Source organism: Nipponia nippon, unplaced genomic scaffold (genome assembly GCF_047370975.1).
Source record: "Nipponia nippon isolate SJK-2023a ecotype South Korea unplaced genomic scaffold, ASM4737097v1 scaffold_3, whole genome shotgun sequence".
NCBI lineage: Eukaryota > Metazoa > Chordata > Aves > Pelecaniformes > Threskiornithidae > Nipponia > Nipponia nippon.
The window spans coordinates 92,179,915-92,207,902 of record NW_028262347.1 but is presented as its reverse complement, the minus strand read 5'-3'; the positions used below and the strand labels follow the sequence as shown (position 1 = coordinate 92,207,902).

The 27,988-nt window shown below is 39.9% G+C and overlaps 1 protein-coding gene across 6 annotated transcripts; it reads left to right on the top strand.

The window, feature by feature from the left end:
- Nucleotides 1–844: 844 nt before the first annotated feature.
- Nucleotides 845–27,988, top strand: LOC104013535 (solute carrier family 22 member 15-like). Of its 6 annotated transcripts, none has more exons than XM_087766866.1 (12): nucleotides 845–1,056; nucleotides 4,130–4,276; nucleotides 8,124–8,256; nucleotides 8,924–9,088; nucleotides 10,708–10,837; nucleotides 12,607–12,828; nucleotides 14,479–14,619; nucleotides 16,420–16,505; nucleotides 20,724–20,832; nucleotides 25,278–25,350; nucleotides 25,858–26,021; nucleotides 27,000–27,988. In XM_087766866.1, the coding sequence occupies exons 1-12, from the start codon at nucleotides 997–999 to the stop codon at nucleotides 27,010–27,012; spliced, it is 1,443 nt and encodes a 480-aa protein (XP_087622992.1). In that variant the 5' UTR covers nucleotides 845–996; the 3' UTR covers nucleotides 27,013–27,988. The 6 variants fall into 6 exon arrangements, with proteins under 6 accessions (XP_087622992.1, XP_087622991.1, XP_087622990.1 ...); XM_087766865.1 differs by lacking the exon at nucleotides 845–1,056 and adding an exon at nucleotides 2,232–2,339; XM_087766864.1 differs by lacking the exon at nucleotides 845–1,056 and adding an exon at nucleotides 2,614–2,852.

Genomic DNA, 27,988 nt, shown 5'->3' with positions numbered 1-27,988 from the left:
TTTTTTTTTTTTTTTCTTTAATTGATGCAGCTTTACTGTTGTTTGTGCCAACAAACAGATTTTGTTTTGTATTTCGTAGTCAAACAGAGTTCTGGTAACCCAGAGAAGGAGATGCGTAGGTAAACTTGGGCCTTTACTTTTTCAAACCTCACTTCTAGTAAGCTGTTAACACCCCTAGCAAAACCCAAGGAGAAAACCTCAGTAACCAAGTTTTCTGGACCTTTTCTGCAAGGCTTCCTGACTTACTGTCTCAAAGGGAAGAATTTCTTGATACGGTTAGTTGAGGAGAAAGACTTAAAAACTACTATTTATTGCTACTGTCTCCTAAGCATTATGAAATACATCCCAGCAGCACAGACTGACTGTAAGGGACCTTGCAATGATGCAGTTCCTAATGTCAGAACAGGTCATACCGTACAAAACCCCTACCTACTGAAGAAATCGTGGATGTCAGAAAATAATGCTGATTTTCTAGTAATATTTAGCGGGTAGCAGGAACATTTGTGGGCTAAAAGCTGTCTTCCTGCTGTTTTACGTGATGCTGGTGAGACCTGCTCAGGGAATGATTATCTGGTGATTCTAAAATAGTATTGGTATGTATGTCCTAGGCTAAAATGTTCGAGGCGAAGCAGATGCAGCAATGGTCACCATTTTTGGGGGCTTGCTTTTTTTTTTTTTTTGAGAGAGAGACCTTAAGTGTTGTGTATTTTCCATGCTAATGTGGAAAAACAGATGATTGCACATGAGGGGGAACCTAATAGGTCTTGTAAAATCAGTAGACTTTCAAAATTATTTTCATTCTTTCTGTAGATCTGTTCAGGAACAAAAGAGGAGCCTGTCTTCTTTACGTCTGCCTGCCTTTGCCAATGTTCAGCAACAGATTGCTCTGTTTGAACTAGGGTAGGAATCATGAAAGCAGCTGGAGCAGAGGCTGTAAGGACTCCAGATAAAACCTAGGTTTTCACTACTGTCTGCTAGTGTACGGTGACTACGTGGATGAGGAAGCTCAGAAACGACTTAGAAAGTCCCTTTTATCCACACTGTCACAGTTCCAAGGTAAGCAGCACTTTGACCCTCAGGTAGCTTTTCCTGGGCAATATACCCACTCTGTCGCGTGGCACTCACTGCTTTCTCAGTGAGCTGCGCTGTCCCATCCAATCTTTCCACTAATTTTAGTTCTCCTGGACTAAGGGGAGGTAATCCTAACTTATCGCCTTGAAGGAAAGAATTTCTTGATATGGCTAACTGGGGAGAGAGACTTAAAAAACCCCAAAGCTAAACAAAACCCCTGTATAAAGCGAGTGTAATAGTAAAGCTGCACCTTCAAACAGAATGCTAGGAAAAATGCAAGCATAACCATGTGTTTTACAGTCTTGAAGGAATTACACCAAAGGCCACTCACCGTGCTTTTGTCAAACACCTTTTCCCCAGGCCTCTCTTACAATAGGTGATGTCTCTATTCTTAACGCTAGAATTGCCAACTTAACTGGAGTTTCTCCTGTTGTCCATAGGATGTGGAGGTTTTAGGTGTCACTCTGCAAGCTGGATGAAAGCCACAGGGAGAACGGAGCGTTTATGGTAGTTCAATTTGTTCTACTCAACCAGCAAGCAGAACTGACTTGTTCTGTAGGTGCCCAATTACCAGATGTGGCCAGAGACAGCAGCCTGGGGAGAAGGCTACAGAGCAAAATTAACCTTTGGTAGCAGCCTGCGATTATCTAGGCTAGATTAAATCCTGATGAAAAATCCTGCTTCTCTTAAAATCGAGGTCATGGAAGAGGGAGAGCAGCTCCCATTTTAAAACGGCTCTGGAGCAACTGCTGAGCTGTTCTGCTGTTCTCCGGGGCACCTCCTGCGGCTCCGCTTTGAGCCCAGCCTTTTTGCTGGAGAGGAGATTTGGCCATAGCCCCCTGTGTCCTACCTTGAGCAACCTGCTAGCTCGGTAGCCTTTTCCTCCTGGAGGAGCGGTGAGGCTGTTCCCCAACACCACCTGCTGACGCTCTCCGCTCTGCTCGGTTCCTACAGTCTCTTCTGCATCACTGTTTGGGGTTGTTTTGTTTTGTTTTGTTTTTAATTAAATTAATGAATAATTCGCCCTGCTCTAGAAACGGCTGTCTCTCTTGAGCAGCCCTCAGCCCAGGGCCGGGGGCAGTTCGGTGAGCAGTTTGCCCCCGCGGCGGGGCGGGCGGGGAGCGGCGGGGGGGGCGGGGCGGGGGCGCCAGCGCGGCGCGGCGGCGGGCGGGCGGGCCATGGCGCTGGGGCTGGAGGAGGCCTTCGGGGCGGCGGGGGAGTTCGGCGGCGGGCAGCGGCGCCTCGCCGCCCTGCTGGTGCTGCTGCAGGTGAGGCGGGGCCGGGGCGGGGGCAGCGAGGCCGGCCGGGGCGGGCCGCGCCCGCCGCTCCCCTGCGAGCCGCTGCGGGCGGCGGTCTCGCTCTTCCGTCTTTCTGGATGGGGGGGTGGGGGTGTGTGTGTGTGTTTGGTGCTGGTTTGGGTGCTTTTTCCCTCCCCCGGGGCAGCATCGCGGGGAGGGCGGGCGGAGAGCCGGGACCGCGCACCCCGGCCTGCCCGGGCGGGACCCGCTGCCCTCCCGCCCCGCCGGCGGGCTGCAGGTGGCTGGGGCGCCCTGCTAGGCCAGGGGGCGAGGGCGATGGCGAGGGCCCGGCGGCCCCGGGCTCCGGGCCCCTGGGGCGGGGGTCCTGCCCCCCAGCGCCTCTGCGCGCCTTCCCGCCCTGTCCCTGTGCTCCTCCCTCGGCGGTGGCCGGCGGAGGATGGCAGAGCCACCCTCCCCTCGCGTTTCTGTGGGAAACAGCCCCTCGGGCCCAGCTCCTTCCGTGGGCCTTTCGAAAGGGATTCGGTGGGTTTTGTTCCTTTCGCGAGTTGCTTTTCAAACCTCTTCCTCACCTCCGTGCTGTCTTCCGTGGTTAACTTTTCCAACTTTATGATCCGCTTTCCTTATTTCTATGCACATCTTCCACTTTTTGAAAAGTGTCTTTTAAGCTTCTTTAAGCTGAGTGGATGGAAATGGAGTCTAACCACAGCAACTGCTTTTTTGGTGTGGGTTTGGTTTTGTTTTTTTTTTTTTTTTGTTTTTTTTTTTTAAATCTCTTGTGCAAAGCGGTATGCAGAGTGCTGTCTTTAAATAGCGTCCACACCCCCACACGCAAACATTTATCTGTTTCGTTGGCTTAGTTTCTTCATAACAGGCTTCCTCCTGTTCCTGTGGTTCCGCATTTTGAGCTAAAACGCTGTTGTGAGGGAGGGGGATGGTGCTGAGGGCAGGTTTTTGTTTATAACTTGTTTCCGCAAGAACGTTCGAGGTAAGCGCGGGATAAAACGGCACGTTAAAGCGAGGTCCCACCGAATCCACCACCCAAAGACTTGCGGCCCAGTGAAGGGAGCCATTCTAGATTCAAAACTTTTCCATCGATGGTAACGTGCTGAAAAATCACTAATACTTGGGTATGCTTAAGGATAATGTTATTTTAAGTTAGGGGAAAAAAAAGTAAATCACATGCAAAACCCAGAAGAAGTTAAGAATGTTTTTAAGCCTGTATCAATGGATAAATATTTTCATAAGGGTTTCTTTATGAAAATCTTTTTTATTCCTGCACATTCTACTTTTCATAACCATCAGGTTAAGGTTTCAGTCTCTGCAATGGAAAGAACTAGCAGAGACTTTTAAAAATGTAATCTTAGATTTTTTTTTTTTGTTGTTGTTGACTTGTCACTACAGGTTTTATTCTTTGAGTATAGGAATTTTTTTAATATAATAATGATCTTGGTCTAAGGGTTAGATGTCAGCTATGAAACTTATGATGAAGTTCCTAGTATCGTCCTTTCCCATGCCTGGCTACAAAACAGCAGGAACAAAGTGAACAACTTTGCAACAGGAAGGAGAGCGGCAGGATGAAGCTTTCACTGAAAGTGCACCGCGATCTCTGGAGTGGTACCCGCTGCCCCCAGCTGCCTTGATGATCACATCTGGGGATTTAAAGACAGTAGACTGACTGCATTTTGTTTGTGATGCTGGGTAAAGGGAAATTGTTAATTGTTAGTTTAATGAAAAGCTTACAGTATTCCACCAGGTCTCCTTGGGATTGTTTAGGGTAAATGGTTGTGTCTTACTTTAAGGTATACGTGGCTTGTCAGTCGATGCTCATTGTGCTTGTGGGAGCTGTGCCTGAGTATCATATAGACCAAGAAGGAATTCCAGCGAGCAGAGCTGAGCTTGCCAAGCACATCCATTTTGCAGACAACTTCACATCTATAGTAACTGAGGCAAGTACTTCTGTTGCACCTGACTTTCTTCTCTTCTTGGGATTTATGCTGCTAGTGCAGGATGTGGCGCTTGTAAAAGCTGAGCAGGGCTTCGTGTAACGTTTTGCTTATGCTATGAAAAATTATTGGAACCCACCCATCTGGCTTTTTATTTTATTATTATTTTTAAATCTGGTAGTATGTGATTAAATTATTAGTTTAGCTTTCTAATGTAAATTTAATATTTATTAGTTTAGGCTAAACTTTTTCTGTTTATTTTGTTTTCAGTGGTTTTTTTTTCCTTCAGATGTTTTAGAAAGTCATTACTAATGAAGAATGATCATTTACAGTTTATAACTCTGGAATTTAGGACGCGCTCCTCATAATGTCTGTTTTCTACCAAGAAAAGGTTCAATTTGTCACGTCTGCACAATCTGCTGCATATATAAGCTTTACCATGAGTTTCTCACGGAAGATATGTCTTAAAGATTAACACAAGTATGAAAATGAAACTCACGCACCGCATGTGTGGGTATTTTAATGTGTAGTGAGAGTGGGAGATGGAACAGATTGAAGCTTGCTGAGTGGGACAGAAGCTTGACCCTTCATCCTCACGCCTTGTGAATTCCATGCAAGAGGCTGCGTTTGCTTTTTGCTAGTCCCTGGGCTGTAATCACTCAAGCAAGCGCGAGTGACCTAAGCATCGCTGCCAGTGCCAGAAAAAAAAGACTGTGTGGGTGGCTTGGCTTGTAGCCTGACCTGTCAGAGTTCTGCTGATTGAATTCTTGGAGCAGTTGTCAGTAAACTCATATAAGACAGGTTAGCACTTGGTGTAGCCGGTGCCAAATTTTTGCTTCCTTCCCATTATCCCGAATGTGACTGCATAATGTTTCTTTTGGAAAAATGTAGTGACTAGACAGAAGAAGGAATGATGCAATATTGGATCATATCCTCTGTCAGAAACAGATTTTTTTGATTAGCCTGTCTTCCAAGATCACCCTTCAGTTTCAGACTCTCAGCAGGATGCGTGATATGGGGTAGTGCTTAATTTGCAATCGGAAATCAGCAAATTTTAACTAATGTGGTATTTTTAAATGTAGAAGTCAGTGTCCCTATTTCCAAAATATGTAGTAATTCTCAAGACTCATCAAAACAAATTTATGTTCCCATTCATTTCAGCAACTTTATTGTAAGATTTTTTTTTTTTTAATTACGTTGTTCATGGTCTTTTCATGGAATCTTTAGATGCTGGCCAACGTTTTGCTGTATGCTAGTGGTCTAGTAACTAAATCAAACTGCCATGTGGATTTAAAGAGCTGAGAGGACGTCTGTTTTGTCGATAACAAAATTGGCAACGTTTTTGTTGGCAAGCTACAGTTAATTTTGACAAATATTTAACAAGTTCCTTTTGTGCAAATAAAGTAGATAGACTCATTCTTTTAAAAGTTATATTCTTCGCAGATTATTATATCAGACTTGTTAAAACGTGAGCGTCTTCCAGTGATACGTTGAGCGGCGTAAGTAACAGTTTGCAAAAGCAATCTTTTCTTTTGCTCTATCCTGAGAGAGGAAGCTGCTTTTGTAAAGTTCATTTCCTTTATTTTGATAATGGAGCTTAAACTGTAAATATTTTCAGTTCTGTTCTGGTTTGGCAGGGGCGCTGTTCTGCTCTGGCGCTCAGCAAAACTGCAGAGCAGCTCTTCACTTCTGCTTCAAGAACTAATCATTGTAATTGATTTTGGCATAACTAAGACTTCGTAAATAATAGCTCAGGCGTGGTTCATGGAAAATACAGTTGTTAGAATTGCTTCTTGGTCTGGCATCAGCTCAGTCCCCTGCTTTATTTAACAAGTGATGATGCGTAGGAAGGTGAGCTCAGGGATGTCTTACATTTGGTGTAGAAATGGTCCTTTACCTTGGAGAAGTTGATTTTTACAACCATATCCAGGAGCATAAAGTTGTTTTGTCTCTTGTATCAGCCTGAAACACTCTGCAGACGAGAACTGGGAGTTTGAAATTTGTATGCTACGGAATGCTAGCACGGAGAAGAAGCACTTATGCCAGCAGTGCTCTGTGCCTTGAGGAGCACATGCTGTGATATTTTTGTACTTGAAGTTTCCTGAGGATTCGTGCCCAGGAATATTTCATTGTTTAAATCTCCTCAGAAAGTTAAGAAACCATAAGTTTCGGGGCTACATCTTTATCCAATGTAATAGGCTAGAACCTACTACCTAGCAGGGTATAGTAGAAACCAGCTGCAAATGCTGCTGCACAGGAGTTTTACCTTCCCGGAGTATCCAAAAGTTCCACAAAACTCTGAAGTGCTGGAACACTGGGTACATTGGACTAAAGAAGGCATCCTGTGAACGCGTTAGATCTTGTCCTGCTCCCGCAGCCTGCGTCTTGCAGGCTGCTGGATGGGTAGAGCACAGGTAACTGCTGGGTCACCGGGCGGATGGAGCCATGTTGTCTCTGTACTTTGCTGCTATGTGAGTGCAGATTGAGTAAAAGCACGTGTTTCTTGAGATTGCTATAATTAAAAGTTTCAGTAAATTCCTAATATTCTTTGGCTATCTGTATTAATTCAAGGCAGACACTTTAGGGCTGAGGTCCTAGTATGCTGTATTGGATTTTGGATTTTGGTCATGGGCTTCTTCCCTTAGGCTTTTTTTTTTTTTTTTAAAAAAAAAACCCTTCTACTTCTTAAAAAAGGCAAATGGGATTAGGATCCTCCTTCCTTTCCCCAAAGGACATAACTGCATGTGTCACTTAAAAAGTCAGCATGACACTTATCCACTTTTTTGAACGTAAATTTTCCAGTAAATGCACTGGGAGTTACTTGAAATATGCAAATAATTACTAAATGTTTCTTTGGGTAAAGCTTTGCATTGAATTAGTTAAATTCTTTTTCTGGAAAATCACTTAGGATTTTCTGATTGCCATTCTTTCCCAAGTTCCTGATGTCAGCAGTGTTTGTAATCTCAACAGTGCGTTTCTATGAGTGTTGATTCTCCTTGTTGGTAGCAGAGGGGCTGCACAAGCTGTCTGTATGCCTTGCCCCATCAGGAAATAGTGTAAGTTTCATTCCAATTTCAAGCCACTGTCAGCTCATTTTCTTCTCTTCTGACAATTTTTGATTATGCTTTAGCTTTTGGATCAGTTTAGCTTTTGGAGGAGGTAGAAAGTACGCTTTATAAAGAAACCCATCATTTGGTTCTAACTGTTTGATTATAAATGCATGTGCACGGTAAGATACTAAACTATCAATGAGTAGTCAATAAGTAGGTCTTAGAGTTTTTATAAAACAAGGACATCTTTCCATAATCCCTTCCTGCTTCCCTTCAACAATTCAAGATGTGTACAAGTAGGAAGGGCACCGGGATTACTCATGGTTCAGGAAGCACAGCTGCACAGCGTTAACACTCTGTGTACTGCAATAGTGAACATGCTTTATTCTTGTTAATGAACAATTTTTAATACCTGTTCACTGAAATAGCTAAGCTTGTTCAATGTTGAAAGGGCTAAGCTGTTAACAATTTAGACTTTCCATGTTTTAATAACTTAAGGTAAGTTGCCTTGTCAAAGCTTGGGAATTGGAGTGCAACTAATAATACTTAGCAAGTTGGAAACTTATAATATATTATAATGAAATTTCTTGGGGGAGAGAATGTAGAGATGTGAGTCTGTTAGGAAAAAAATATGACTACTGTTGGCTTACCTATCAAACTTTGAACAAAACTTTAATCGGATATAAAGCAAGAAGTGGGAAATGGCAAGAGAAGATTTTTGACAGATTTCTGTTATTTTTAAGGAAGGTAGCAACTTGGTGTTAATACTTTTAACAGTAAGGAGATTCTTTTTTTGACAGTGGTACCTAATTGAACGAGAAGCCTACAAAGTGAGCCTTGCATCATCCCTATTTTTTGCTGGATTGCTTATTGGAAATATCACATTTGGCCCTTTGTCAGATAAACTGGGCAGGAAACCAGTGTATATCTCAGGTAAGATTGTTAAAAGGTTTTTCTTAAGCATTCTACGTGGATACCAACATCTCTTTCTGCCTGTGGGCCACCCTGCCTGGAGGCTGCCCTTGGGCCACCGTGCTGCATCAATGTTACGGAGTCAATGATCTGTATAAGCATTTCACTCAGGGTAGAGCAGCACTAAAATTTGTTAGTATGAGTGTGCTGGGCAGCATAGTGGTTGCTGGAGTATCAATAGGAGATGAAGAATAACCTGGTCTTGCTATGACTATCACTATTTGAGCACAGTGTTCCACGCATTACCTGGCCATATTGTCTCCAATAAAAATTGCTTTTTGGGGAGGGAGGGGATGGGGGAGAATGATTTACCTAAACATCTGTAGAGTGGGTAGCTCATGTCCTGGTGTTTGGTTTTCCAGGTGTGTTTGCAGCCACAGGGTCTTTTTGTTTAATGATAACATTGTTTCAAGGAAACATCATCTTTGGCATTGCAGACCTCAAGTGCGTGACTTGAAGATGATTGTAATTTTCATGTGGTGTGACTTCAGAAAGCAAAACGGGAGAGATTAGAGACGAGTACTATAGACTGCTCATTACAGTCAGTAACTAACTGTGCTCCCTGCCTTTCTTCTGAGTTCAAGCTGCATAGAATAAGTACTAATTAAATTTTATTCTCTCTCTACAGGTCTATTTTTTGATGTCGTTTTTGGGTATGTCACAGCATTAGCTCCAAATTATGACGTATTTGCAGTTTCACGGTTTTTTGTTGGAATTGTGAATGGTGGAATGGCTCTTGTGTCTTTTGTCCTAACCCAAGAATATGTAGGAAAATCATTTTGGTCATTTACAGGTGGGATTTGGGAATATTTAATCATTATTACTGTGCCATGTATTGTTCCGACTATCGATACCTTACATTTTAAAGTCTTACATGTGTACCAAGTAAAGTCAGTTTGTAGCGTAAGTCAAATAAGCGTGATGTGATTCATCCAGTTCTGATTTATGTGGGAAAAGTGACTGAATGAGGAAGATGGGATTGAGTTTGTTTGATAAATAGCAAAACTGAGGTTTTAAAATTGGTACACTGATTCCTAAAATTTCCCAATTTGTCCACTGCATTACAACAAAAAAAATTATATGTTTCTGGCAGATCCTGCCAACTTCTGAGCAATGCTGTATGGTGTCTTGGGAAGGTATTCTTGAAAGCGTTCTTTGAAGTTTCCCTGCGCCACAAAATGAGTTGGTGCCTGGGTAGTGTTTTTTCCACTGCTGAATATGTTGACTGTCCAGTATTTTTAAATGTTCTTTTTCGTATGTCACTGCCAAGACTCAAAATAAATTTAACGCTTGTACGTCAATCTGCTGGCGTAGCTCAGACTGTAACGCCTTTTTGGCCAGCGCAGCATGGGGAAAAACTTGGTCCAAATGCTGACTTGCTGTGGCTGTGAGCATATTTCTCTTTCTCTCTCATTTCTTTAGTTACCTCATTTTACTCTTTTTCTTATTTCTTCTCTGGACTCCTGGGGATGTGTGTGACAGTTGTGGTTTAGTTATAGCTTTCCACTTAGTTTTTTTAAGTACTGAATTTTCTTCTTTTCCTGGGTTCACTTTTTTGACTCACGTTCTCTCTCTCCCCCACCCCTCCTTCCCCCTTGCCCTGTTGTCTGTCTCTGCTCTTCCCAGCCTTTCTCCCTGCAGGGCCAGCCTCCTGATGGACCGAAGAGACAGTCCGTTTCCTGCCGCTTGTTGCTATAGGTGCTTTATTCTAGTTCTGCTCAGCTGTTGAGAAAGAGGTGCTGAACAATTGATCAGGGGCTGAAGGAGAGGGAACTGCTGGATGCAGTTCAGCAGTGTTAAAGAGGCTCTCCTAGGTGTTGGCTGTGAGCTAGGCTTTGTGGGCGATAGCTGAGAGTTTCTGGGTTAGTCCAAGGTCTCCTATGTTAGTCTGCAGAGGGTTTGTTGTTAGGCTTTTGGAGTTCAAGTTGACCCCATATTTTTAACCTTTTTATTTACGCTTGTTCATCAGAAGTGTGCTGTAATAAACCTCTGGTTTGCAGCTGGTTTTGTACTGAACTCACTTCCAATTTCTGTTCCAGCCTGCCACCTCTATTCAAGATTACCTTAATAGACCTAAATAAATCACTCTCAACACTTCCCCTTCCTGTCCTCAGGTTTTCTCTTTAGCCTGTAGGCTCCTGTTCATTTCTTAGTCTCCTATGTACCACCCTTTGTTTTTGAAAGGGGGGGGGGAAGCCCCAAAGCCCCCCATACATTATACAAAGCTATTCTTCATTGGGATTGCATAGTATACTGAAGCCAGCTGGTTCACAAGTGCCGTAAAGATACCTCATAAAATTGCTATTTTATTTAGGTTTATCACAGGCTAGGAATTTCAGGCTTCTGCTTGAGAATTTTTTTTTTCTTTTGCCAATGGTTTCTGTAGTCACCATTTTGGTCTTGTATTTTCAGGTTCGTTAACTAATTTGACATTTGCAGTTGGCATTGCTGTTTATGCTTTACTGGGTTACTGTATAAGAGAATGGCGCTACCTTGCCTTGGTATCGAATACTCTAGGAGTCATCTTCCTTCTTCTTTCTTTGTAAGTGGTTCGCGTGCATTATAATGATAAGAAAAAATATGCAGTAATTTAACAGTTACTTTTCCTTGTCATCATTCAAGAGAGTGGTATAAACAAGGATGACATTTTTCTGTATGGTTTTGTGAACCAAGCAAGAGAAAAATCATATTGTGAAGGAAGAAGCGGTTTTAAATGAAGCAGAAGGTCAGGGTTACCCAGAAGACAAGCTGTGTTTCTACATGCTGTTACAGTTGTGGTGGCCAGCGTTGCAAAGAGCAGCTGTGTGCCAGCTGTCCAATAAAACTCGATTACAAATCTGCTTGGGGAAGAGAAGGCCTGCCAGAGGCTGCGAGCTGGAGCGTCAGCCAGGAACACTGCCTTCTGCCAAGGAAGGGCTTCAGCGCTTGAGGAGTTTTGGAAGTGATCCTAGAGGGATTTTAGTTTCTTTTTGTGAGGCACATGCATGCAAAGGGAAATAAGTGAGAACACTTGGAATTGCCTTTTTACCCTGATAGGCTATCTATCTGCTTGCTTTTGAGGTCCCTTGTGTCTGTTCCTAGCACTATTGTGCTTGGGTGCTCCTATTTAGAGTTCCTACATGGACATTATCATAAAAGTGATTATGAAATGTATCGGTATTTAAGGAATTAAAAGGGCTAGCTCTGTCTGGCCTGTGTTGTTGCAAAATATTTTTTTTAACATATCAAATAATACACCATGTATACTTCTGATCACTAAAGCTGTAGAATAAATACAAGAATTAGTGTACCATGCTGTCTACACATTAATACAGGGAATGTCTAGCATACAGTGTAGATAGCAAAAAAAAAAAACAAACAACCCTCTTCTGATTTTTATTTCAATTATTTTTAAAAAATTTCAATTATTTTTTAGATAGATCTGCTCTTGAAATAAGTTCTGTTAAAGAATACACCAAAAAAAACCCCTTCTTCCTGTAGTCAAGGAAAACAAAGCCTCTGGGCTGAGGAAAGAAGTTCTGCATAATGTGTTTTCCTCTATGCTGTTCTGTTTCTGATGGAAATAGAATTACTTCCCCCAAATACTGAAAATACTGGGATCCTCTGAAGTAATGAAAGTTTAGTTTGGTTGTAGGATGTATATCTCTGTTAGGAGTACCAGAGAAAATAAAGGTTCAGTTAGAAATATTCCATTCTTTATTTTACGGCTTGTATAAAAGCAGCAGCAGCACACTCTACAACCTGAAAAAAACAGGAATCATGAACTGAAGTTGTGGTAAGCAAGGATATTCTGATTATACTTGGGAATAAGAGATTTAAAACTTAGGCGGGCAGCGACGAGCTGGTACGGGAGCCTGACAAGTAGTTCCCCAGTAAGGTTTCTTTCCTCTCCTCTCCACTCTAACTCAGAGATCTTCCCATAGTGGAGAAGCTTGAAATAAACTTTGTGAAAACAAAGTTTTGTCTGGGCTGTTCAGATAATTGAGATTTGAGATGCTTTCTGGATAACGCTAGTGTAGTGTTTCCTAAGAAGTCGGTTCAGCAGAAGTCGAGATTTAGACTTAAACTCTTCTAACACGACTGAGTGCTTGGTCAAGCATCTCCGGCAATCCTTCTGTAAGGTTAACTGTGTTATTATTGGAGTACGTGGAATTTAATATGCAGAACGCTGCAAATAATAGAATGTTTTTCTCCGACTTTTGTATTGGTACTTTTTTTTAAGTATTGATTTGCAAAATGGAAAGATTGACTTTAGTGCTGTGCTCATAGGAATGAACTTGTTATCCTTGATTTTCTGTTCTTTGCTGTTAGTATGCTCCCAGAATCACCACGATGGCTATATTCCCAAGGGAAAACAGCAGAAGCTGAAGATGTGTTGCAATATATTGCCCTTGGTAATGGAAAAGAGAGATTAAATCTAAAATTAAAACCAAGTGCAGGAACTTTCAGAAAGGATGAATCGGCACCTGGTATCCTAAACTTGGTAAAACATCCAGTCCTTCGGTGGCGAACCATCATACTGATGTACATCTGGTATGTAATAACAAGACACTGAGGTGCTTGAATGAGTCAGACGTGAGGAAATGATTAAGATTTTCATCCTTTTCTTTTGAAAATTCTGTCCTCAAAAACTAAATCATAAATTTGTCAGTTGATGGCAGACAATAATAATCTAAAATTATGTGTTGTAAAGTTGATGTTTCATTATTATTGCTGTTGCGTTTTATTTTCAGTGTGTTACTTAGAAGCTGCTTCAAAACCTACTAAGAAATAATCTGGTGAAAACATAATATTTATATTGAGAGAAATGAGAAGCTGAAGCAGAAATTACTGAGAAGATGTGTATTTGAACCAGTCTTAGGAAGAAAAGGACTACACGGGTTAGACAACAGTAGAGATCTGGAGTAAGCATAAGTGTTAAGAGCCCAAAAGCACATTACATGGGTTCAGTGGAGGAAAACTGGGGGCAAGATAAAATACAGATTGCATAGATGTATATTAGATGCTGTCTTGAAAAGTGGTACAACTTGGGAAGCGCAGGAGGATGTAGTGTAATATATCAGCAAGAAATGGCAGTGCAGAGGGAACCCCTGGGGTGCGGAGGGTGTTGGGTTGGTTGTTGCAGCGGCAGCTGTTGCAAATTGGCTTGAGCTAAAATCTGTTGGGAGGAACAGCTCTTTTCCAAAATGCCAAGAAGAAGTTTTCCCTTCAAAGTTCAGCATCATTTGAGATGGTTGTCAGGGTGTAGATGAGAAAAATCAGTAGTTTGATGTGTGGGGTAAGCAGAGATGTGCAGGACGTGGGAGAAGCGGCAGGAACATCTTTGCTAAGTAGGACCTTCCCAGGAGCATGATAGACTCTTAAGTTGTTGGTAGGCAAATATGAGTAATTACAGTGATGAGAAATCACACAAAGGCTTTCTTACCTTCTGGAAGAAGAGGTCGCAGCAGTGTTTTTCTGTCTCGAACCCTGTTAAGATGCAGTGCATGGAGCTGTTGGAGTGGTGTCACAGCGGTTGTTACCCAGCTCCGTGTGCTGTTGCTCAGGAGCCTTTAGCACCACCCTCAGCTGTGACCGACGGAGGACGTACTTCTCCCTGTATCAGGCAAAACTTTCCTTTTCTACATCAGTTGGTGCAGATTCCCCAGTAAGGGAGCGACTAAAGAACAGGCAAAATGTCTTTGTAATATCTTTCCAGCCTTTCCAACCCAGCATTGTTTTTTTGCAGGATGGGGATGCGGGGACTTAGTTTTTTCCAAGGAAAGTGATAATAGGTTTGTTGGGGAAGCCTTCCCTAGGTTTGGGGAACACCCTCTGTGTTAAGCAATGGATGTGCATATAATTGTCTTTCATAGGATTGCTTTGGCAACAGTTAAGCATCAGCTGCTTACAGTTAAGCTTATTAGATTTGCTAAATAACTGAGGATAAAAACCAAGCTAATAGAAAATTCTGAAAGTTCTGCTTGCGTATGTATGAGCACTTCTTTCAAGAAGTTACTTTGTTTAATTAAATAGGAACTATTCTCTTTGCCTTGTTTCCCTTTTGGGGGGAAATAAGAGTTGTCTTCCTAGCATGTAACTCAATATAGCTAATCCATAACTCAGCATAATTTACCTTTTAAATACTTTCTTAGCCCTGAAGTCTAGTAATGTTAGTAATATCACTTTTATGGTTATTTTTAGGTATGTCTGCAGCTTTGTGTACTATGGACTAACTTTAAATGCTGGTGAATTAAGAGGAAATCTGTATTTAAATGTGGCTCTTTCTGGTCTTGTAGAAGTTCCAGCATTTCCTCTCTGCATGTTTTTTATTGAGAAATCCTGGTAAGAAAAACTTATTTCCTCGTTTTCTGCATATATTTGTAGATAGCCTAGAAAAATATTAACATTTTTCTCAGTAAGATAACATCACTGTTTTTCTAAACAGTGTTGATTCTTTGGGGATTTACTCCGCTGCAGGGGTTTCTGTAGTTGATACAGAAATGGGATTCCGATTTTCTACCTCTTCTCTTTTTTTAGTTTTGTTCATCTTTTGAATTACTCGAGATGAGCTTTTCAATGATTAATGTTATTAGAAAAAGTTTGGTCTCTATGGAAAAGATGTGAGTAGCCTAGTTATTTAAGTATCTATAGCTTCTCTCTCTCCCTCTCTCTCTCTTACATATTTTATTCAGAATGACTTGTTTTTGTACTGCCTACCAGCTGCAGTTGAAAGCAGTTTTCAGCATTGTTCATTTTTACTTAAACTTTCCAAAGAGAACTTGGAAGTGAGAGTAGTTCAGGTTTTGTTAAGGCACGAACGATCGATGTCCGGGTATTTTCATACTTTTCAGTGTATTTGGAGGCCATCCTTTATGTGGGTACGTGTTTCCAAAGGCCGAACAGTCTGGCAACCCAGAGCTACTCAGGGTTTCATGTAACCTTCAGTTTGAGTATCTTTGTAATGATACTTTGGTCACACTGAGGTCAGTGGCAAAAATCCCGTTTTCTTCAGTCAGGTGAGGATGTCAGCTTTTGGGGGTTTTGGGCAGTAAAAAGCTGTGAGCTTGGTCAAGCTAAAAAGCAAAACAACCAGCCAACCTTCACCTCAAGCCCAAGAAGCCTGAGTCAAGGACATGCATTTAAACCACAAACTGGACAAGTGCTTTTCTACATTTTTTTTTTCCCCATTGTAATTTGTCAAACTAATTGTAAATGTCAAGCTTTTGGTTTCCTGAAGTAAGGGTATGTGTACTTTTAGGTGCTTAATGCAAAATGGAATGTTACAAGCCAGCTGCTCTGTTGTCAGTCTTTGTGAGCAGTATCCTTGAAGTATAGTTTTTTTGTTGCAAAAATATTTAGAAGATTTTAAAAACAAGTATTGTATGTTTGTTACAGACAAAGTGTAGTTCTACTAGTATGGGGTAGTAGTTAGAAATAGCTGTGAGATTTTATGAGGTAAGAAGCACGTATAGTATTTTGACATCCCTGCAAACTGTTACCAAGAATATCTTTATTTGTGGTCCTTTGCAAATAATTATGAAATATTTAAGTATGGCAGATGTGGAGACGGACTGGTGATTTTCTGTCCTGTTATCTTCTCTTTTATTTTAAAACACTAGGCAGTAGAAATAGCCTTTGCTTATTTCCGTGTGTACACTATTAGACAGAAAAGCATACAAAATAGTTTTACTGTGTGTCATAACTGCATATATTTATGCAAAGTTGTAAAAGAGAAATACGGATTAGGAAGCATTAGAATTACATTTTCTTGACCAATATTAATTTGATCTTTGTGTGTATGCACTGTAATACCCATTTGGTGATGGGGCCCATTGCCTTGCTCGGTACAGAGAAGAAAAAAGTCTGAGTTCTTGTTGCTGAAGTAGATGGGTTCCTCTCGAGGCTACAAATTCAACAGCTTAAAAATCAAAACTTGGCTAGAAATAGGAAAGCTTTTGCGGGAGGACTTTGGTACACGGAACTAGGAAAATAATGCAAGATTTGGAGCACTTACCCATGTACAATAGATTTATAACTGTTACTAATGCTGCTGTGTACTTTAGTTGGTATTTTGCAGACAAATTCAAAAAAACACTGAAGAACTCTGTTTTCATCTTTATCTGGGTGCTCTTTTCCTTCTAGGTCTGGAAGACGTAAAACTATGACGTGTTTTCTGATATTTGCAGGATTTGCCTGTGTATTTACCATGTTCTTACCAACAAATGCTGGTAAGTATGTACTGCTGCTAATGTAGATGTTTGTTAATTCAGATAAAAGCTGACAAAACAACGTCATGAGTATTTTGTGACCAAGTATATCAGGGCCCAAAGCCCTATCCATTTATACCTCTCTCTTTCTCTGTTGCTTCTTTCGGGGGTCTGGTCAGGGAACCGCAGTCTTGCCTATATTGCTTTTAACTTCTTGCTGGCATAACTTGACCCTGTTAATTGACTAAGATTGTCTGACTGCAAGCCCTTGGCTCTTTGAAGGTCAGACCAAACTATCACGTTCTGTCTTAAATACTGACGCTGCATTAATTTATCACTTAAGCAGTTTACCTTAAAATACTGGATTTGATAGCCAGACTGCAGCATAGTGTAATGTTAGTTTGACTGGATCTGACAGTGTGAGATGCCAAGCTTAATTTTACATTTGTTTTGGTGGCACGTAATATTTATGGAAACAGGAACTGAGATTTTCCTGAAGTAGAAGCTTAATTCATCATTAAAAAAACCCAAACCACTAAAGCTTTAAAAAAATACATTTTGTACTTGAAAATTAGAAATGGAAGTCAGAATTGCAATATGGAAGCCATAGGGATGAAGCTTGCTGCCTTTCTCAATCTCATGCTGTGTATTGCTGTGTATTGCTGCACTATGTGGTTGTGAGGACAGTTCATGGTAACAGTGGAATATCATCAAGTATATTTCTCATCTCAAAAGATGTGTTTTTTCTAACATTGTCAGTGACATTCACATATGTTTGGTTTTGTATTTTCACTTTTCTTTCCCTTTCAAGTACAGTTTTTCTGTATTAATATTTATTTTGGCTACTGAAAACTTATATCTATACAACACTAACAAATAGAAGTGGCCACTTCCTGCTTGTATTTTTCTTAATATTGCTTCAGTAGAATTGTTGTAGCTTTAACAGTGTTTTGACCCAGGAGCACCAGTGATGTGATTACAAGGTAGCCTTCTATGGGTTGTGTTTATCCTTAACAGTTATAAATGCTGTCTGGCATCCATTTCAAATTGATCTCAGAAAAGTCTCAGAAAGAAAAACAGAGAGAGAGAAAATATCCCGTAATCCTATTTGCCATGCTTGTGTTAATTAAAGTCCTCAGACGTTTTGTTGCTCCTTTTATTAAGACTGTTTCTTCCTTTGTTCCAACAAGTTTCCTCTTTCTGCTTCTTTTTATATATATTAAAATAAAATGAAAGAAAGGCAGTAGTGACTAATCAGGATAGGGTAAATAATACCTGAAGAGTTGCTAAATTTCAGGAAATCTTCTGCATTTTCCAGTTGAGTTGACTTTAATCCCATTAAAACATTTTACTTCCCACGGTGGTTAAGAGTAAAGCTGGTTCTTGGCCCAGAGTGATCTGTGTCAGTTAAGTAGAAAGAAATTCAGCTTCAAGCATGATGAAGATGAGTCACTTCACTGGATGAAATGAGGGCTGTTGGATCTCTAATCTGACCCTCCTGTTACTAAGGAGAACACTTCTTACATTTGTCTAAGTCTGCATTCTTCAGAGTGATTGACAAGAGCCTTGATTTTATTACACGATATTGAAGATTTTAATGAGATATTGGGCACTTGCCTCTCATGTCTGTAACCTTCACTCGATTTCTAAATAACTCTGTTAACTTGTGAATGAGAATTGGATCCAAGTCATCTTCCCTGTGGAATAAGCCAAGAACATTGCAGTTATTAAAGATGTATACTGCATTTGAGACTAAAAATCTCTCAATGGTTAATTAAAAACTGATATATCCCTCAGCTCCCTCATTCTTTATGACTTAGAACTCATCAGTTAATTGGTGTGAGTATCAGATTGGAAGTTGGTGAGGGAGAGTGGCAGCAGAGGGGGAATGGAGCTGTAATGTTCTTTTCTTTCAAAAACTGCTGTAAAGCACAAAAGTGTCTTCTGCATTTTGTATCTGCTTTATACTATAGCAAACAAAGGAGACTTCTAATCTAGGGGTGACTAGATTTTAACTTTCATTTAGATTTATCTGCTTGTGCTGAACACATAATAACTTTTTGTGACTTTCATTGCTATGTTTTCCACTGAAGAAGGAAAGAAAAATTGCAGTTCTGTAAATAAATTGTCTCAGCTTTTGTTAATGTTGGGTATTTAATTTTCTTGATAACTAACCTTTCTTGGTGGATACTTTTTCTGAAGGTAAACTTAGACTCCTTTAGTTTCAAAAGTACTGTTTAAGTGAACTTTTACTTACGAAGATGACAGCCAGAAGGTGAATCTACATAACGGCACTGCAAATGAGACTCTTAATGGCAGTGATGGCATCAAAACTCCTGTTCTAGAAGCTCTTAAACATCAGCACTGTTTGTTACCATTTTCCCCCGCTTTACTTCCCTAAATTCAAAAGATCAATTAATGGAAGATTATTCCTTATCAATAAAACTCAAATGCATGAATTTAGTAAGAACTTACAACTTTGCCTTTTACCAAAACTCGAAACAGTTGCCCTGACTGTACTGTTTCAGGCAGAATTGTGTGCAGACCGCTGCTGCTGGATGTTCACATGACAGGGTGGTAGACAAAATATAACAGAAGTGTTAAAGATGCTGCATGGACATGCTTGGCTGGACCTAGCGAATAACCTATAAATGGTCACAGAATCCTCCTAGGAGAAAGTGCATTCCTGCTTAATGGTGTTATATTTTACATCTGTAAAGAGAATAATGGACTGTTTGCAAGAATTGCTAAAAATATGTTCCAAGACTCCGAGGAAAATATAATGACTATGTCTGGACTTGCTTACAGAAGGAAGGTGATGTGCAGTGAATTTCCAGTGTGCTTCTAATCCCACAATAATTCCTCATGTGGCCAGCATTCAGCCTCCCCTGAGGGAGGAAACCTGGAGAAGACAGTGCTCTTTAAATTCACTCCTGAGCTTCTGAGTGCTACTTTTTCTGTCTAGACAGACTCGTTCTTCAGTTTTGATAGTAAGACCAAAACTTCCCAAGTGCACTAATGCTGGATTTCTAGTATATGGATATGCAGTGTTCAATTTTAGTCTCCCTGGTTTTTAAAACCAGCAAGTTTTAAAACACGTTGGAGAATTACAGATCTCTTCTTCATCGCTTCATGTTTGGTTGATGGAAGAAAAGGGATGTCCCAGCTTTCTGATGGGACCCAGCAGGGCTCTGAGGACCAGGTTCACACCTCTGCATCTGGCAACTGTATGCAATATTCCAGTTCTTACTGAGCAAAAGGAGAACTTGGATGAAAATGTTGCATATGTTTTGCATGAATTACAGAAATATCTGCAAAAATGCCTCATGCTTAAAGAAATTAAATCAAGTTTCTGGATGCCAGTTTACATACAAATGAATTTCTGCTTCAGCTGAAATAGAATCTGACTTGATCAGATGAATAGAACTGAAAATATTCGAGGGCAAAATTAAAAGAAGAGCAATTGAGAAGCAATCAGACTTTCCCATTACTTAATCAACATCATTTGATCCAAACTGAAACATGCTGAACTCAGTGCTGAGGAAGAGAGCCTGAAATACAGCTAATCAGAGCATTCGTTCTTTTTTTCATGCTTAAAAAACATATATTAATGTCTCTTTTTATTAAAATGGATGGTGCAAACATAACCATATCCAAAACCAGGATAACGAAAGCCAGGTTTCTTTTGAACTTTAAAAGAACCACACTTCAGTTTAGCCAACTGAAAACTGTCTATTAGTAAACTGGGCTGCATTAGCATTTGTTCTTTCCAGTTACTGAGCTGCTGCATTTTAAGTCCCAATAGGATGTCTTTGGAGAGCAAATAAGCTGTTGAGGTGAATCACGTTTTACGGTTTTAATCTAATAAATTAGTCAAGGAGGTTGTATTGTCTGTTTGTGCTTGTCAAAAGATGTAGTTACCTGGTAAGGTATTCTGACTGCCGAGTTGGAAGCGTTATCCCTTCCTTCTAGAGCTGTGATAATTTTACACTTTCCCCCCAAAATGGGGCAGATTTTCTTGGTCCTAAATATAATTTTATGTATCTATTCCTAGGCTACCTCTTAAAATGGTTGGGAAGAACTGAGACAATTGCTTTTGTGCTTGTAGTTGAAAAACATATAGATGAAACGTTTCTGCCTGATAGTCTCTTAAGGAGGACTGGATGTTTTCAACATTGTGTAAAAAGAGTAAGAAAACAGGCTATTTATGTTTACAGTTTATTTTCTCTTTCCTGAAAGGTCTGCTCCTCAGTCCCACTTTGTTGGCTTTGTGTGGAAAAATGATGGTCAGCGCCGCTTTCAACATTGTGTATATTTATACATCTGAACTATACCCAACGGTACTGAGGTAATTTAACAGAGCTTCTGGGTAAATGAAAATACTTTTCACGCACAGTGGTACTGATTGCTGGTGTGCTTTAATATTTATCTGTGATTACTTTTACCTGAAATATCAATATGAGTTCTTTCTGGAATTAAAGCAGCTTGCCAGGGCTTGAAAAGGCCTCTCCTATTAGTCACGTGTTTTGCACCAATGCATTTTCCTGGGCTGTTTGTGGCAACTTCCACTTCATCTGAATGCAGAATAAAAACATGAAAGCAAACTTCTTACGCTGCAATGCTAGGTGCCATATTTCTCGTTTTTACTATTGATTTTTGGGAGTAAAATTACAGGCTGCAAAACCAAACATAATGATGTGATGGTAGTGTATGCTAACTTAATTGTAAATATAGACTATGCAGTAAGAAGTATACAGAAGGACTGTAAATAGTCCTGTCTCTCATATGATTAGGTTTGTTTGCCTCCTGAAAAACAAGTGCTTTTCTAGATCTTTGTCATGTAATTAAATATTCATAATGCAACTAATTTTAATAGTTTCTGTATGACAATAATTTGCTTTACACCATGTAATTCATGAACAAATGGGCTAAACCTGTAGTTTATTTTTCCTAGTTCTCACCAACACTTTGTGAGGTTACTCTCTCTCCTGTTGTCCCAAGATAAACCTGAGATAGGAAAATATAATACCACACAGTCCTCTTCTCACCCTCTATTTTGGTTTCACGTGGTTTTCTGAATGGTGCTCAAAGTATATATTCAGAATTTGAGCCATATTGCACTAGTTGCTCAAGAATAGCAACTGCAAAACTACTGCAAAATTGAGCCCTCTTTTGAGAGAGCAGGAAACTGGAAAGCTGACGTGGAGTAGGAAGGCACCCTGGCTGGTAGATGTGTCCTGTAGCACCGTAGAGGTAATTAGGATGGTGACATAAATCACCTGATTCCAGGACACTGAGGGCTTTGGGGAAGAAAAATAAAAATGTGGGTGACTCCTTGGATTGGCTTTTTTTTTTTTCTTTTGAGGTTCACAATTTCCCATATGTTATGGAGGCATAAAAGCTAGACTGTGAACACAGTTTTTGCAGTAAAACTTGTGAGGATGGAGGTGGATTGACTGTTTCTAGATACTGAGCTTGTGATTCTTGGCAGAGGTTTAGGTTTAATATGCAAATCCCAAGCACGCTGACTGAAATTGGATGTGGGGGTTTGTTTACATTCTCCCTGTCCAAACTTTTGTGTTCTTTAAGGTCTCTTTTTCTAGTGGCTGGTGTTTGTTTTTTGTTTTCCTGTGCCCTCTGCTTTTCTGGAGTTGACGATCAAGAGAATTAAATCTGAAAATGTTTTAATTTCTCAGCTTTTCCTTGTTTCACTGTGTTCTCATGTTTCATGTTACCCTGTCTTCTGAAGTCCCATTGATGTTTGGTGCCAAGTATGTGACAGCTCATACCTAGCAGGAATTACTGTAGTGTCTCAGTGCGTTTGAAGCTGTTTGTGATTAGGAAGATTAAAAAAAAAAAAATAAATTAACCAAGTAAAGTGATACTTCATTTGAGAATCTGCACTAATATTCTGGCACAAAAATAACTATATGTGTCAGATACAGACCGCTACTGGAGAAAAATGTAAGCGTAAAGACAGTTTAGAAAATGCTCAACTTCGTTAGTCACGAGTTGTCTAATAATATGGCAAACTATTACGTTAAGCCATATGAAAATTCCTCATGTGACAATTTATGCATTTAATTTGTTTGATATCTCTCCGGCACTTTAATTGCAAATATTATAGTTTATGCAAGAAAAGCAGTGATGGGCAAGTGTTTAATTTAAAGCAAAGCATCAGCACCATCTGGTGGTCTTTGCAAAGCTTTGTAGTGATCCTGGCATTGCTTAGGCGTGCCATGTGATGAGACACGTACCGTTCACAGGCAGTGGAAAGGAGGTGGAATAAACTCTCTTCTCTTTTATTTTTTTTTTTCAATGGGATGTTTTGCAGAAAAATTAAATGTCTTCAGTATTACTGCTCCTTATTTAAACCTACTTATTACTTCACGCACGAGGACTGTTAGGCATATTTTTTTAAGTTCATTGGTAGATGGAGGAATGACAAATACACCTCATGCTAGAAATGGGGAGGTGCTGCGAGCTGGGGAGTGTGTACATGCTTTGGGCTTTTTTCCTTTTTGTTGTATCTTTAAAATACCTGCTGGGGAACAAAAAAGTTAAAAATAGATCACATCACTACTGCTGCATTTTGGACAAAAAGAAAGGTTGTCTTTGGAAACAAAATGTAATCATAGCTCTAGTAATAGAGATGTAAAAACAAACTCAGGTTTTTTCATGAGAAAATGGGTGGAAAATGATGGCAGCTTTGTATGGGATGAGTGATATCAGAGTGGGGCCATTGGACTGGCTAGGATAGCACTGGAAAGCTTATTTATTTGCTTATTTTCACATTGAGGAAACTATGGTATTTTCACTTATGTCAGTGGTGGTAGGTAAGTTTGTACTTTAAAATACTTGCCCTTTTGATCTCTGGCTTTCTTTGCAAAGAACTCTCCGTAATTCTTTCTGTTGAACAACAATCCTTGGTGAGCATTAGTGAAATTGGAGAGCTGACGGTGCCAGCAGCAGAGAAGCTTTTGCATTTGTGCAGAGCTGTACCCCACGCACTGGGCAGTGCCGGGCAAGGAGCAGCTAGAGGAGTGCCGCATGGCATGTGTAATTTGCCAGGCAGCTGCAGAGGGACTAACTGGCTTGAGCAAAGCCCCGGGCTGATGTGCTGACCCTGGTTGTAGAGCTATTTTGGCTGGGATTAGCACAGCGCTGTGCTCCGTGGGATGGTAGGAGCCTGTGCAGTAGGTCTTCTAGTGAGCATGATAAAACTAGGGCAGTAAGGTAAGACAGGCGGTGGGTGGTCAGCTATCAATCAGCAGCGCAGCACCTCAGGAACACTTACTGATAGTTCTTGGGCAATAATGCGTTTTTCCTCTTGGATACCATGACGTTGTTCTGCGTAACCGAAACTCTGTTGAATTCTGAATTAAAGATATCCTAAAGTCTTCTAACAACCGCTTTCATTTTGCGTTGGAATTGAAATGACACAATTTGCATTTAGGATCACCTTTTGCCCTACTCCATCTCAGCAGAAAAAAAAAAGAAGCCAGCAAACCTCTGGATATGGACAGGCTTAGGGTCTGTGGGAAGGATGCTAAATGAATGTTTCACACACAGACTGGTGTCTCATCTGTTCAGGGATTTTGTTGACAGAGGAGGTGCTTGGCCTTGTCTTGTGGGGTTTGGGTCGATGTTGCCTCAATGTGAGGAAGCGTGGGTTCCTATTTTCCTTTTCCCAAGAGGGCATGATAAGAGAAAAGGTTGCTTTGTCTGTTTATTTTTACACCGAAGTCCCTGGCTTCTCATCAGCTCCTTCCATCATCTGTTTCCCTTAACCTGTGCAAAGGGCCATTAGGAAGGGATGTGCAGGTGGGTGGTTTTGGTATACTAGCGACCCAGGTCACCTCTCTGCTTGTCATCTTTAATCCTGTCACTGTCTTCCTGTCTTTGGAGGAGGAAAAGGAAGCAGGGTGAGCAGGAGCGGCTCAGTGGTGTGACTGAGGATGATGATGAATGAGAGGAAGCAACCGAGAGACGCAGGGAAAAGAACGAGCCGGTTCTTGCTGTCTCACTGATAACTGGAGCCAATGTCAGTCTCTGAAGGGGTTGTTAAATACCATATTTAGGAGTGATAGAGAGATGGAAGATTTTTGCATTTCATCAGGAAATGAAAGACTTGGGGGATTTTTGTGACTTTCTTTGAAGAGGATCTTTGAAGAGGATCCTGCTGTTCTAACCCATGCTTTGATTATCACAGTCTAGATGAGATTGTTTTAAACTCTGAAAATTGAAGGGAGCACAGAATTCAGCAACCCTTCCAGTGACACATCTGGCTAGATGTTTGCAAGCTTCACGCTGGCAAATAGTTATTTTCTATTTGGAGATAAGCACTGACTTTTCATCCATGCAAGCTGAGGTGGCAGAAGAGAGGCTGCTGCCGACGGCCTGAGCTGGAGATAGCATTCGGGATCTTCTGTCTGAAGATCCTGCCAAATTTCAAAATCATTCCCTATTCAGCACAGGGATGTCCAATTAAATTGCCCTATGTGGCAGGCTGGAAAACCTCTCTCTTTGTTCAAACTTTTGTGAAGGATTGCACAACAGGGTGGTTTTGCTAGGGTTTAAAAGGGTGTGATTTACCTTGCTAGCAGCTAGTTGTAGAAAATCTTCAGAGTAACTGCTGGAGGTCTTTAAAAACTTTTTTTTTTTTTTTTTTAAATAAAGACTATTGATAACTTTAAAAAGTATAAGTTGGTTCTGACAGTGCCACCACATGTTCATGCATGATTCAGTTGTCTCTTCTGAAACTACAGATCTTTCATCCTTTGTTTGAAACAGAAATGCTGGCTTGGGTGTCTGTTCCATGTCTTGCAGATTTGGGGGCGTTTTGGCTCCATTTGTGCCATCTATGGTAAGATTATTTTCTGCTTTTTTTTTATGTAACAGATTTAATAAATCTTATCTCAAAAGCGCTTTGATTTTGGTACCACATATGCCTATATTCCTTGAGAAAAAAAGTCGGGTTTATGAAAAATTAATAACGTTTTACTCAATTTCAAGAATTCATGAACAAGATGTTTAAAAATACCTAGTATTTTATCCTTTTGGGAAGTAATTAATGTTCTGTGTTGTGTTAATATTTCATCTGTTAGTGAAATGATTGTCATATAATGCATTCGGTACTGCTAAGGCTCACTCAGTATCTGAGTTTTTAGATATGTAAACAAAGTTTTCATATGACGCTGTTTCTGTGAAATGACATTTATTGGCTTTCTTTGTTCTACCAGTATATGGATAATTGCAAAAATTGCTGGAGTGAAAAGTTGTAGTCTTTTGGTTTTGACTGCAGTTCATATGGATCATATATTTTAAGAGCAGGAAATAATGCTGGGTTTTTACTGTGCATTTTTAATTTTAGAAATCTCTTAGTCCTTCTGTACCATTCGTGGTGTTTGGAGTCAGTGGACTGTCAGCGGGATTCCTGACTCTCCTTCTGCCAGAAACACTAAATAAGCCAATTGCTGAGAGCATTGAAGATCTCCAGAGTCCCAAATACCAAGTGCTTAAAAACGAAGAGGCAGGGTAATTTTTTTTTTTACTGTAGCTTTGCATTATTTTCCCCTCTGTCTTATGCAAGCCATGATTTAGTGCATATTGCTTAGATTGTGCATGAATGAATGTGTGCATGAAGTTTTAAAGCTATCTTTCTCTTGCATTCAGTGGAGATAAATTTATTCTTCGTTTGGGTCTTAAAGATGAAAAGGCTAACACCTTTCACCTGTGTGTATTAAATTATATGTAAACGAATACTATTTTGTTTCCTTAAAGGACAACAAATTTTAGACAGGCAGTCTAAAATAATCAGGGACAATACATTCAGCAACATTCCTGTGCTTTTACAGTAAAACTACTAGGCATATTTTTCATATATTGGATTGTGCCTTTTTGTCATGTTTTGTAGTGGAACATAATCCAAAATTAATATATATCTGAGGAAGTGTTTTATCCTCCATTAGTCTCCTGGGTTAGAGCCATTTAGTGTTTTCCTGTTGTTGATATGCACTAAATAAAACTTTTGAAGTGGGAAGTGAAAGTTTTGTTGTTTCAACAGGTAATAAAATAGAAAATGGGCAGTATATCCCCTAAGTGCTGGGAATGGCTTCATGGAAGAATTAGTTGGGGGGGGGCAGAAATTCCCATAAAAAAGGAAACGTTAGCTTAGAACTAAGCGGGCTTAGTGTAGATATAGAAGAAGATATGTTTTTCTTATGTTTTTCTTGATATGCTAGCTTGTTAATTATCTGGTAATTATTGTACTTAATCAGTTTAATCATACTACACACACTATTATGCTTTCTTTTTATGCCTAATACATAGTAATACTGCACTCAGTTGAAATGGAAAAAAAAGAATTGAGCTTTTTGAATATCATTTCACTTCTAATTTTTAAAAAAATCAATGAATTCTGGTTTTCACACTTAATATTAGCCTATAAAATAGGACAAGAAAAGTAAGACATGTAAACTGTTTTTCAGTAATTATTTTTCTTCTGTCTGACAGGCAAACCAGTTAGAAGAAAACACTTAAGTTTCAGAAGGCCTGTCTGTGGTGGAAAATGAAGCCTCCATTGAGAAGGTGCTATAAGACTTGAAGGGCAGTCTTGCTCTATATATCTGGCAGGAAATGTTGGAGGACTCATGTATAATTCTGTTCGTACCATGTCAAACAGTTTTATGTGTAGGCAAATGGAGAAGATGGAAGAAGTCGATCAAAGCTTGCGAGAAAAGAGGTGACAAATCTGTGCATTAATTTAATGACTTAACAAAAGCATACGTTGGATGTTTGGACTTCTCTATGGCTTCTTCAAATGGAAGTATTAATTTATTTTACAAAATGTAATTGCTAGCTTCAGATTAAGCTATAATGTTGTAATTGAAGTGATGTGTATAATTCAAAATTTAGATGGCCTTATATATTCAGGCAAGCTGTAATTGTGAAAAGTAACAGCTCCTGTATATGCTAATTTTCTCTACAGGGTTTTTTGCCTCTAAATTATGGTACACCTCACAGTGTGAAGAGACCAAAGATTTTTATGGGTTGTTAACCTTAGTATTTCTAGCATGAGAAACCTGAACAGGAGATCTGAATGGAGAATAAATGGATTTTATTGTGGGAGTAAGTAATTTTTTAATACAGTTGTACATGAAAAGATGCCTATGGTTAAAAATAGTACTATATTGGAAAAACGGTATTGGGCCTTGAAGAGGTGCATTTAAAGGAAAGGACGAGTAACCTTTTAGACAAAGGTTATTAAGTTCTAGCTGTACATGTGGAACTAGAAATTATGAACATGAGTCATATATTGTATAATATGTGAAATGTATTGGATTACATATTATTACATATATGAATTGGAAATTCTTCCTGCGAGGGGCGTGTGTGTGCATTTGGTTAACAGTTAATATATTTACGTTGGAATAGATGCATCGCAAATGTTGCAGTTTTTTGATGGCCAACACAATTTTGTTATTAAAAAGAAGATTATTTAA

Coding starts and splice junctions, on each gene's coding strand:
- LOC104013535 (XM_087766864.1), top strand. CDS start 2,646: ATGGCGAGGGCCCGGCGGCCCCGGGCTCCGGGCCCCTGGGGCGGGGGT. Junction 14,620..16,419: donor TTTTTTATTGAGAAATCCTG/GTAAGAAAAACT, acceptor TTTTCCTTCTAG/GTCTGGAAGACGTAAAACTA. Junction 16,506..20,723: donor GTTCTTACCAACAAATGCTG/GTAAGTATGTAC, acceptor CTTTCCTGAAAG/GTCTGCTCCTCAGTCCCACT.